Genomic DNA, 13,213 nt, shown 5'->3' with positions numbered 1-13,213 from the left:
ACGTCAGACCTCGTCTCATTGAGACGTGGTCTGGGAACCACATGTTCATTTTCTCGTATTTGAGGCGTGGTTTAAGAATGCCCAGAGCCGTTTATTGGGCGCTACGAATGTCTATCAAATGCGCCTGTACGTAGCTCATAGCCAATCGTTTCAATTATACCAGATGACGTATGTAGAGCGGCAGAAATTCGACGAGGAAGAAGACGAAATAAACTTGTGTTCTAAACTACTTAGAACACTATCTTAGGCTGCATCGAAAGGTAACTTCGCGTCTGATGCCATGCTGGATCCATAGATATAAACAAACTGTTTCGGTGTGTCGCATAGACGTCGTCATCGTCTTGCTGCTCCCTCCCCGTTCTGTGATTGGTTCCCTTTTTGAGGGGAAAATCTGGTCCATGGTGTCCAGGCTGCCTATCAGCGTGACTAAAATCACGCTGCGCGCAAGGCAGCATGGGGAATCCCAGGCTAAACGACTTCACTAAAATGATATAATTACGATAATAGACTATTGTTAATAATGCAAGAACAATCTTAAAATGAACAAAAGACACAATAGAGTTTATTGTATCGAGCACAGAGTTGAATGTCCTGCTAAATAAACTGTTTATTAATAAGGCATTTGCAAAGCCTTTTTATAATGCAATGCCTTTTTTACAATGACTGTTGCTTGTTGTGTTTACAAACACCACTCACATTTATTTCAGAAAAAAAAAAAAACCTCCATGAATGCACTGAGACTGTCATCTTTGAATGTGAACCACTGATGGCACTTTCGTCATCCCGTTTCCCAATAAGGCAAGCGCCTTGGGAGTCGTGAAGTGTTTATGCAACCGTGCATGAGAGTGTGTGTCAGCTCAAAGCTCTGGAAAAGATGAGTGCTTCACAAGAGTGTGACATCACTCTGCACTTGCCAACAAGGTGCCAACTCCTCCACTGAAGGACCATGATAATCTAAGCGGCCCGCAGCACATGACCGATAACTCAAGGCTCCAGTTGGTCTTTGTGCTCAAAAATGGTGGTGTTTTTGAGTCTACGGGCCAGATGAGGCGTGAAATACATCATAAAGTCCCACGTTGGCCTCTCAGATCAGACCTCAAGGCCTGTTCACCGCCTCTTAGGAAGGAGGCACAAGTTTATCCAGTGGTCTCTTATTCCTCCCTTTCTTCTCCCTCTTCCTTTCCCTCTCTCAGGGCCTGCCTTCGCCTGCCCCCTTCCTCTTTCTCTCTCTCTCTCTCTCTAACATTGGGTCTCTTTGACTGAAAAGGTCTGGAACAGATTAGGAGCAGAGCTGCAGCATCGAGAGGCCTGGCACCGTCTCAAGTCCATCTAGATGTGCAGCTGAGAACAGTTCTGCCTGCGCTGGGCCTCACGCGGGCTGGGAAGGGGTGGGGGGGGGGGTTAGACAGAACGAGAGAATGGCCAGACTTTAGTTCTCAGTTAAAGGAGTACAATCCTACTCTACTCCCTGCTCGAATTACCCGAGTGTCTCCAATGGCGAGCGGAGACCCAGACTGGACATGTCAGGTTAGCAACATATTTAATCGTTATTTGAGGTTCAATTGGTGCAAGAGAAGGAGCCAAGGAGCCAACTCATTTAATTTGCATTTTTGAAGCCGGTGGGATAAAGTTCGTCCAAACGTCTGCAGTCCAGCAACCTCAATGAGAGGAATCGAGGGATTAAAACAAACACAAAGGTTATAAAAATATGCCAACGCAAGCAGTTACATAAAACCGCACGGGAACGCCCAAACATTCTAAACTTGTGGCAAGGAATGAGTTAACCACGTCGTCTACCCCTCTCGCCGTTCTCCCCCTCACATTACGTCTGTAATTCAGAGGCCCACCAGGCTTGTCCGCTGAACACTTATAAATCTTCAAAGGGCTTCACCCACCAGAGCCGACCCCCCTCCCTTTTTGTCTTTCGCTCTTTCTCTCTCTCTCTCTCTCTCTCTCTCCTGCCTGACCCAGCCCTTCACAGACTTCTTACCACTTTACCCACGACCACTTGCATGTTTTGGTGTATGTTTTGCACACAAAAACCCATTTTGTAGATGCAAATTTCGGTCAAAAATGGGGCAAAAACATGCTTGTTCATACATGAGGGAGATAGTGAGATAGTATCCCAGGGGAAAACTCCTTCGGGATGAAGCAAAAGCACCTCAAGCGTGAGTAACTCAAAGTGACATAAGTAGAAGCCTTCATCTCTTTGTGAGCCTTACGTGCTCATAGAAAGAGATTAAAGAGAGGGACTGAAAGGGGTAGAAAAAGGACAAACATCTTAGTCTGACAACCTTTCGGTGAACCATTTATCTTGACAGCAAAAACAGATGATTAGATTAATGTGACTATTCCACTGCTTAGATATGTTTCATCGCCTCTGCGTATGGATTATGGATGCATATCTGAACGGGGGGTTTAGGGAACGGCATAATCAGATGCAGTTTGAACTAGTTTGCGAGTGTGTGTGTGTGTGTGTTTGTGTGCGAGTAAAGGGATCACATTGCAGACTCTTGAGTATGGAGCAGTTTTGGCTAACCTCAGTATGAGTCACAGGAAGCAGGAATACTCTGTGAATAGTGTGCCACAAAAACGCATACACACTCTCACTCACTTTCATACACACACATTGTCAGAGAGCAGTCATCTACACTCGGTCTGTAATCAGCATAATAATAATAATAAAGCAATAACAGTTATAGTGATCACGGTGGAAGTGTGTTCTCAGGACTTTGAGCGCCTAACACCCCTTATCAATGATGAAACCACTGCAATGATCGACCTCAGGTATAGTGATAGATGATTTTCTTTTTACAGAAAAAACGAAACCGAAATTAAAGTTGTCATTGAACCGAAAACCGAAACTAAAAATAATGTTTCAGTAATTAACTTTAGTAATTAACTTTAAAACTCAGTATGCTGCTCGGGTGTTTGGTTTACAGCTGATACAGCTTGATCTTTGGCAACAAGCTGCCTCTTGATATTTTACCTGAACAAATTGTACATTTTGCTATCCTAGTTTCATTTTTGGCTACGTGCATCCCATATTGCTGACGTGTTTATCTGTTGTAGCTTATCTAAGTTGTTTGCACAACATGCCATTGAGGACGTGCTAACTGTTTTGGTCAATGCAAAACCATTTAGTCAAAACTGATTTTTTTTATTTTGCAGTTTAAGCTGAATATTTTCGCTTGCCGAAACATCAATGCTTCACTACTCAGGTGGCTTATTCTTTTATAAAATGGCGACAAGAGCAGCATGATAAGAGACCAATAGATCAATCAAAAAGTACAATTAATAAATTTTGATTATTATAAACTTTTAGGATTTAAAGCTCACCGTAACGCGGGTCGAGTCGTGGGTCCAGCCAAGAGGTGGTTTTGTTTTTGTGATTGATGTAGTAGATCTCTCCTTCTGAGGTAATAGCTTGCTCCCAGCCTTCAGGAAGAGGTCCTGAGAGAGAACAGTCAGGGTACAGTGAATTATCCAGTACTAACTGAAATTCTTATGTTAGTAATTTGTTTGGCCACAATCCACATTTTTCATTCCACATTTTCCCCAGTGTTAACGTTCTTCATCCAAGTAAATAGTACATGAGCTACTGCCTACATGCTGTAGAAACTATGAAGGAGGCATTGCCAAGATGGCTGCTGAGTTAACTGACTTGCCTGGACTTTGATTGCACATCCCCTTATTTGTCTGATTTGGTGGTTTCAGTTTCCAATTGCAGAATTTTATGAACTTGTTAGTGCGTCCGCCTCCCATGCCCAAAGCACCGGTTTGAATCCCACTCGGAGTGGGGCGAGTAGAACCGGAGGGGTGACATTGGTGCCGTGACCCGAATGGGCGTAAGGTTTAGGGGGGTAACGGAGGCCAGCTAGTTATAGCTATGTGAGTAAACCTCACTCCCCTGGACTAAAGAGGTGCACTGGCTAGAGACGCTGGAGACTGCCGGTCCCATGCCGGAAACTAGGGATGCTCCGATGGATCGGCCGCAGATTGGTATCGGCCTATAATCACATTCTGTGACTCGATCGGTAGTCGTTAAACTTGGCTGATCTCACGAACCGATCCCAATTTGATGACGTCAAATTTTAGCGCCGCAGTCACCTGTCATGTTCTAATGAAATATCACAGGGAGGAACATTGGCTAAATAATCCAACGAACCTGATTCGCTGCCTCAGTCATCTGCTCTCTGTGTCAGGGCTCAAGCAGCTCCTCCACTTACACACACACACTTACACACATACACACACACACACACAGCGACAGGGAAACTGAGCGTGTGTGATTACCTGCATCTGTCCTTCTTCAGGTCAAGCCATATATTCGTGAAAAAAAAAATCAGTTTGCCATCAGATGTCAGAAGATGAAAGCGATATCTTTGTCGTAGTATCCTTTCAATACTTAAGGGGATTTCCCATGACTGGCATCAGCGCTGTTCAATGCATTGAATCAATGCCATTGATCTATATGAAGTGAAACATCCGCTTCAGCGTTACCCAGGTGATGCGTTGCTCGTCAAGTGAGCCTCATGAGCACTCAAAAGTTACATTAATCTCAACACCAAGTTGACCTAGAATGAATGGTTTAACAATGACTCACTCATAAAAGACAGTCCCTCGCCTGCTGGCGTAACACTGTAACTGCACTGACTGACAGCCTGCAATTAGGTTCAGTTTTAAAGTCTTGTAGGCTCTTTAATAAGCCAAATGGATAGTGTTTTGCGTAAGACCTATTAAAATGTTCATTATAAAATAAATATTCGTTGTGCTTATTTATGTGATTTTCAATTAAAACAACAAATCACAAGATTACTGTAAATAATATAACCAAGGCAACATCTGTGGTATTACTTTATCAGTCAACAGCGAGCTTTCATATTAATTATATAAAGATTGAATGATCGGGATTGACCGATCATAATGACAAGACATTGGTAGTCATATTGGCTACAAAAAATCCTGATCGGAGCATCCCTACCGGAAACGCCGGTTCAAATCCCACTCAGAGCGGTGCAAGTAAAACCGGAGGGATTACATATAAGCATGATAGATAAGGAAAAGACAAGACTACCATGTTATAGAGTGCAACAGTCAGGTTCAGGAAAGTAAAAATCCCATTAATTGAATACATTTTTTGCACTCTATAGTTTCCAGGACCAAACAATGTATCGTACTTTGTAATCCAAAGAATGGCATTAAAGTCTGAAGGGAATGCCCTAAAACACTGAAAGGGACCGGTCTTGTCTCAGTTCCTGTTGAACCTCCCATAAGCTGACTCCAGGTCTGACCCTGGTCACTATTGTATCTCCAAACCAGACATGTCTACCTTACCGTCAACTGCCATTCACATGCATTCATTTGCATTTGTCTGCACTGATAAGATTTCTTCGTTTGCTGAGGTAGAGGCAGGGTTGGGTGTAAACAGAGACTGCTACACCCGTAGAATTAGCATGAGAAGGCTGGGACTGAGAGTGTAGTTTTAAATATGAAATGAGTGTCTGGAGCTGCTGACCTGAGGCAGGGTTCATGATGTTCTGTTGCTGGACAGGCACTGGGCTGGGCGGGGCGGCCTGGTTCATCTGAAGGAGGGCCTTGCGCGGGTCCTGCCAGGTGGTCGTCTGGTCATGATGGCTATGGGGACACACAGATGTACATTAAAAGGACTATTAAGCGTAACTATGGTGGCTGAGTTCTGAATCCTAATGAGCTGCCTCTTTGGCTGGACATATTGGGCAAAAACAAATCTGGCAATTTTAAATTAGGGCCACAGAATATTTTTGTAATTTTTTTTTTTATGAATAACTAATATTATTATACTTCTATAAGTGATTACATTTGCTCTCGTTCTAGGCTGCATACATCTACAATATTTAAATACTTTTTTTGATATGCACATTTTTAACCTCTTTCCTGCCAATATATAATGTATTACTTTGTACCGCAATAAAAAATAAAAAAAGTATTAAATTATAAATACTATTATTAAATTATTATAAAATATATCATAATACTTAATATGAATAAAATGTATATTACAATTTGTATTATAATTTTCTAAGGGTTTGCATACACATTTTTGACCCCTTTTCCACCAGTAAATATAAAATAATAATATAATAAGTTTAGCTACACTTGAATACAATTAAAAGTAGATTTAACATATGGACTGATTATTTATTAAATGTGTTTCTATTCATGTCATTGCTTTTCTTATGTTGCCCAAAATGTAGTCTAGGTAGGCAGCACCCTAGGCTTTAACATACAGCCGATAACAATGTATAGATTTATGAGAATATAAGGCATGTTAACAAAGGTGCGTCAAGGGCAGCGTACTACCATATAAACAACTGTTATATAGCCTATCCCACATTGGTTTGGTTTATTTGATCCAAACCCGAGTGCTCAGATAAAACTCCCGGCAAGTGGAACTTTTAAAAGATCTTTGTAAACACCTGAACACCGATCCATTTGGACAGCATCTCAGCCCTTTAATCTGTATAAGCAAAAGCGAGCAAGAACCAAACATCTCCGAAGCCTCCTGCAAGCAAAGTGTAAATGATGGTCTGTCCTGTTAGCAATGAAATAGCCAATCATTTCGTCTGCTAAAAATAGGCTCTTATGAAAGTCTGTTTCGTAAACTTTACAATTGCCACCCACTCTTGTGTCAGACCTGCTGATGTATTGCTGTGTAGGAGGGGGGGCGTGGATAACGGTGAACTTCGACCCAGTTTACATGTGATTTGCCTGCGTGCAGTGGACTGAACCGGTGTCATCTGTGAATGAAGTCACCGATTACTGTGTAAGGTCAGTGATGAATAACACGGTTACTGGAAAACAAATCAATGAGTCTAAAAGGAGACACTGACTGAAGCTAAACTTACACCCTTCTGTTTATTCAGATCTCAGACAGCAGGGTGGCAGTGAGAGAAGAGCTGCCTGACACAGTGTTTTCTTCTCTTTCACTGCAGTTTATCACTTAAAGGTTAAGCAGTCTATGCTGGAAAACAGGGGGGCTTTCGGGCCTCAGAATACTATTAAACTATTCGCCTACAAATCCAACATTGCTGTGCTTTCTAGCTCACTATCACAGTTCATTTCACATGATCTAATCTCACAGCTTCCTTGAGATCAAACCTGACAACCCCTTTTCCTTCCTAAACACTAGCTGCTAATCTTTACACTTTCTTTTTAAACAAAAGAAGTCTTCCAAGAAAATGGTTTCGGTGTCCTGAAGGCACATGCACGCAATTTACGAGCAGTGTTTGGGATGGAGTGGGTGGTTCAAAAGACCCACGGTCTGGAGGTGACGCAAGTTCTGTCAGGTCTACGCAACTACAGCCAGTGCGGATTATGCACTTTAGTTTATAACTCAAAATATTGCTGTAGGTGAACACTACCGAGAGAAGCCGTTTTATGCAACTTCAGGACAAATCAGGCGGTTGCGAAACGCTAATGAACACTAATGAAAACGGGCAGCAACACTTGGCGTTAGAGGCATTTCTAATGATGGCTTTGTTTGGGCTTGTTGCTCGATTAAGATGTAGAGCTAACACAGGAAAAGGCCCCTCTTTTTCCCGCTCCCACTCTTTCTCTCTCTCTCTCTCTCTCAGGCGAAGGTCTGTACATTCAGGCAGGGTCAGTCATGGGTCTCCTCCCAGGAGGTTTCTTTCTCTCCCTGCCTGTTCCAACACACTGAAGTGTCAGGCTCTTTAACAATCTGGCGCCAGTTTTACAAAGCTTTCACCTGCTGGACAAAAGCTCAGACCAAGCTACGACCCAAAACCCTAAATGCTATTCACTTGTTCCTCTTTTTTCCCCCCAGCTCTGCTCTCTTTCCCCCTTATTTAAGACAGGTTTTGTCGCTGAAAACGTGAGATTTGCATGTATTGAACTTGACTAGACTAAAGACGAATAAATCCATTTCAAGATTATTGGCATCAGCCGATAAACATGTTTGATTTGCCAATAAACAAGTTTCGCTGCCTCTTAAATCTACTGACAGCCTTGTCAATAAATGAAAAACGACGATGTTTTAACGTGCATTTTTTGTTGTTGTGAATTTTACATAAACATTCAGAAAAAAATGTGTTTAATTTTAAGCAAATTAATGTACACGTCACTGACATAACATAATTGAATTATACAACTCTAATATAGAGTCGTCAATCAGTATTTTAAATTGCAACGTTGTGATACATTTCAAAATGACTTAAAAAATGTGTAACATTATAAAATGTCTTTACTTTTACTTTTGAATTGAATGCATTTTTTTTTACTTAAAAAAATAAAATAAAAAATAAAAAGAATTACTCACCCCAAACCTTTGAAAAAGTAATGTACATAGGCATCAGTATATTTATAATATACTGGCATTAATACATTTTTAATATTGCAAATTGCCATTATATTGACCATCGACTACTTGCTATTGGCAGCAGCCTTTGAAAACCCCATATTGTTTGGCCAATAGTCTTGATAGATTGGCGGCTGACCACTAGTCTACTGGAAGAGAGACCGCATAGAAAAATAAATTAATTTAGCAACTTTCCAACCGGTTTTGTTTGCAATACAAAATTTGCAAGACTCTTCCTTTCCCATCATAAACAGTCCTGTGACAATTTTTTCCTGCCGTCACTTTCTCTTCGCCACTAATTAGTCACTATTCCGCCATCACTGCCTTATGAGAAAGGGAGGGAGCAAGAATAACAAAAAGAGGGGAGAGAGAAAGAGAGAGACTGACTCAGCACTTCACCACCCCCTCTTCTCTAAGCTCCCTCTTGTTTATGCTTTACTGATCAAAGGAACTGACAAAAACTGCCCCTCTCCCACCCACCTACCAGTAAGCCACCCTACCCCCCAACCCACACACACACACACACACACACACACACACACACACACACACACACACTCCAGGAAAACAGCCCGGGCCGCAGCAGACGAGGAACAGGGGCCTCTTCAGGAGGGTCACAGGGGAGGGCCGAATGACCGTCAAACAAAAAGAAAAGGCCACAGAGGAGGAAAAAACGAGCGCGGAAGCAATCCCTCAGAACTCCATTGGCTGTGTGGATTGCTGTGGTCCTGTTACACTTTATGTCACCCCAATCCTCCCCCTCCTATTGCTGCTGGAAACTATGACAGAGACACAGGGAGAGTGAGGGAGGGAGAGGCGGTGAGAGTTAATTTTAATTGGAGCACAGGATGTCGAGTATGAAGATCTCTTGGGTTTCAGACGCAGGCGCGCACACACACTCACACAGGTGAGCTTTATTAGCCCTGAACGCTCTGCCCACACGGTGCCCTTTCAATGACGCTTATGTTTAATTCAGTGGCAAAATTATCCAGACCAAGAATTATCGGCCGCAACAAACACAAACGACAGATTTGTTACAACGTGCCGTTTTCTGACAACGCTTCATATGCAAGAAATCTGCAAACAAACTTCAGACAAACAGAATTCAAGCTAAAAGTTTAAGACATAAAGGCAACTTTGGAAAAGCATAGTGCAATTAAAAAAATACCTATTTGTATTCATTAGAGGATTGCATTCTTGGTGAAGCGATCTCTTAGAAAGCAGTGAGTTGCCTACCGTCTGAACACACTACAGGTCTGTGATGCTGCTCTCTGTATAGGCACCTCACTCGCTTTTGGAACAGAGCAAATGTGTTTTTGTAGTCAGTCTGGGTCAGAGCCCTACCATTGCGTCACTCTTGAGCGTCTGCTCATGCAATGTTCTCTTTGCATTTCCAGCAGACACACCAACACACTTCAAAATTCGCAAATCAGCCAGACTCACTTCCCTTTACTCAGCGGGAAAGTACCGGGAAAATGGGAGGACAGTCAAAAAGCAGCCAAAAGTAACAATAACGGTGAAAACCATATGCATATAATACTTAAACTGTTATTTATTCATAATGCCAACATGCCTGCAGTTAATGAATTGAAGGTGTGTTCACATTTACCGAAGTTTTCGAGTGAATCCAGCCATTCCAATAGCAACTGGGAGTTGTGTGTGAGGGTGAAAAGTTTACCACTATCGACTTTTGACAGTCCTAATCTCAATGGGTAATGGGCTTTTTTTTTTTTTGCACACAAAAGTTTGGAATGTGATTATCATGACCTTGGAAAAAAAGGTCTATTTTAATGAAATTAATGACCTGTAAAAAGGCCCATTATAATGAAATTATAATGACCTGAGATTTCGCTATTGTAACTGCACCATTAGAGACAATCATAATATATTATGCCAGTACATTCAACTCAACTTTACCTAGCTAACCGCAATCAATCAATGACCACTTCAGATAACTGATCAGTGCAGTGTAATGAGGCTGACTGCACATTCACACCAAACAACTAACACCAATGGCAACGGTCTCCTAAACTCCCACAGGAAAGCATCATCGCTGTCACGGCTCCTGCTCTGGGCCATTACAGATCGCTCTGGGCCACCAGCTGAGAGGCGTTATTGAGGATTATGGGGCTAGAGATGGAAACAAAAGCATAGACAGGATAGACGACCGCTCAAGAGACCCCCACAAACACCCCTCCAGAGCTTCAAACATCAGATTCAGCCAGACGACTGCAAACCTTCTTTCTGGAGCACTACTTCCATCACAGACTAAGCACTGAAAAGACAGACTGGGGGAATGACAAACAGACAAAGAGAGGTCTACAACCCTGGGACCAGGCTTTTGCTTTATAGCCAAAAGACTAGGAGAGCGGAGGAGGGATTCTGGCACTCAAATCACATTGAGCCCATGACCACACAGGAATCACTCCATGACACTAAAGGAGACAGTGCCCTATAGAAGCTCACTTCCTAATTTCCTCTCCAGCTGTTATCAGTGCTCATGAAACCAGAGAGCGCTGGAGGAGGAGGTGGTGGTGGTGGAGAGGGGAGGTTAGCGAACTCACGGCACTGGGCATAGACCCACCCAAGCGCTCAACATGATTGATGGCCCAATTATCAGGGCCCTGTTTATTGTGCTGCAGTTATTTATAACACAGCAGAGCTTAAGGTGCAGCGATGAATGCTTCTCACAGTCGCACTCAACTTCGCCAGCACTGAATGTTTTCCACTTTGCCTAAGAAATAACAAATATTGACCTAAAAATATGAGAGCGTATACTGGACGAGTTGTTTTCACAATAGTGCCAAGATTGCATTCCCTATTCTCCAATTGCATGCAGAATTTGCATTCTACTTACTTTCACAGGAGAATTCACTAGTAAAGGAAGGCACATTTCTGATAAAACACAACTTATATTCGCACTTGGCATGTTTGGTTCGATTAAAACGAACCCTGGTGTGATTGCTCTGTTAATGCGGTTCATTTGAATACGCGTGAACGCTTCCAAACAAACCCTGGTGCGGTTCGAGTGAAATATGAACACAACACGGACCAAAGACATGTACACGAATCAAAAACAGGTCATGATGTCACAAGATGCGACCCTAAAAAGGACAGAATGCTCAAGCATATCTGTTTTTTTCTCGTGATGGTTGTGATGTTACCCATCACAGATCAGTACAGGCATCAGAACCACGTCTCCTCAGAGCAGATCTTCGTTTGTGTGTGTGACGGAGGGATTCCTGACGCTGTTTTAAACTCCTTTACACATTTTATAAGCTCTTCACGAGTTCTCAGCTGGTCAAAATACCATCATATGTAGCCTACGCACATACAACCAGTGCATTTAGCCCAGAGTACAGCATCGTTTTGGATGTTCGGTAATAAAAGCTGACCAATCAGGTTGTGAACGCATCCCTATGCCTTTAGGTATGGTATCTTTAGGTCCTGTGTTAAAATGCAAATGTGAACGCTCAGTGGACCAGGAGTAAAAGTTTTTTTTAGTTTTTTACAATAACTATCTATCTTAGGGCAAGATGTATAATGGTTATCCTTCCAAAATGGTGTAATATTTATTGTAAAAAAAATAAATAAATTCTTCTATTGTAGATGTTCAACATTTTTGTTTATTATTTCAGTTTCAGGGTCAAATCAAGATAAGTTTCAGTTGTAATCGACCGAATGACACAGACGCTGTTGATAAAGCTTTTGTTGTTTTTTTAACTTGAACTATTGGTCAATGAATATTTTGTTTTTTTGTGAGTAGGGTCAATACATAATTAATTTCTCACAAAAATAATGTAGTACTTCTAAACTACTCCTACACTACAACCGTGTCAGATCCTCACAAAGACTCTGTACATTAGCTTAGCATAACACACAGTCTCTAATGAGGCCACAGAGAGGCAGCCATTATGAATGACTGAATGCTGCTATAGTCAGGACAGAAAGAGGACATCAGACCTCAGTCAACTCTCCATTTCTCCCTCGCGGCAGAGCGAGCAAGCGTGCATCAGGACGGGTGGATGAGTGACTCGGCTTCCGTCAGCAGGACATCATCAGGAGAGATTATTGAGCGACCTGCTGACCTCTGGCCGGATTTAAGTTCCTCTTTGAAGGAGGGCTCATATCACAGAGACCAGCGGACAAAGCAGCGAGTTAACAGAGTCAAAGAGAGAACGAGAGAGAGATGCTAGAGAGAAACTTGGGTAAAGGTTATGAAGTTCTCAAACAATTGTAGGCAAGCTATACTTTAAAAAGGTGTAGTGAGCGATTTCAGAGAAACATTGTTGATATTTGAGATCAACCCAAACAAACACACCCTTCCCTTCATTGCTCCGCCCCCAAAATGCACAAACACGTAATGCAAAAGTGGATGTCTCCTTATCATAGCAGAAGCGGAGCAAAATAAAGCTTCGCGAAAAATAAAGCGAAGATGCGGACGATCGACATGGAAGAACAAAAAATGAACATACAGTACACAAGAGTGTGTTGTAAGTCGCCAGCAGCTCCAGACAAACAATGGCACTCAAAACTGTCCTGTTACTATAGATAACATTACAAAAACAGCATATCTTGGGTTCTGTGAAACAGCAAAACCAATGTACGGAGTACGGAGCAGAAACAACGCAACCATGCCGTCCACTTTCAGGCCTTCCCGCTTAGGTCTCCAGAATGGGAAAGCTTTCTAATATTGACACGGGTCCTAAAGCTCTTGCCTGATCATAACCCTTATTTGTCCAGTGATATTCTTCTCAACTTTCCTCTTTTGTAATGTCTCTCAGCCATCTCTCTTTCTACAGTCTTTCTTCAAACCTCCCTCCTGCTCACTCACTCTCTCTCCTCCCCCATCGT

The 13,213-nt window shown here is 42.3% G+C and overlaps 1 protein-coding gene across 2 annotated transcripts in view; it reads right to left on the bottom strand.

Annotated features, from left to right (window-relative positions):
- The window catches only part of yap1 (Yes1 associated transcriptional regulator), a 33,254-nt gene that overhangs the window by 8,059 nt on the left and 11,982 nt on the right, over positions 1-13,213 (bottom strand). Inside the window, exons 3-4 of one of the 2 annotated variants that reach the window (XM_082182564.1) lie at positions 5,519-5,637; positions 3,340-3,453 (exon numbers count right to left, since the gene is read on the bottom strand). In XM_082182564.1, the coding sequence (XP_082038690.1) occupies positions 3,340-3,453; positions 5,519-5,637 (233 nt within the window). The remainder of the gene's footprint in view (positions 1-3,339; positions 3,454-5,518; positions 5,638-13,213) is intronic. The other variant, XM_082182565.1, reaches the window with a different exon arrangement.

This window comes from Leuciscus leuciscus (assembly GCF_965113295.1).
Source record: "Leuciscus leuciscus genome assembly, chromosome: 10".
Taxonomy (NCBI): Eukaryota; Metazoa; Chordata; class Actinopteri; order Cypriniformes; family Leuciscidae; genus Leuciscus; species Leuciscus leuciscus.
Note: the sequence above shows the minus strand (reverse complement) of the source record. Positions and strands in the feature narration are given on the sequence as shown.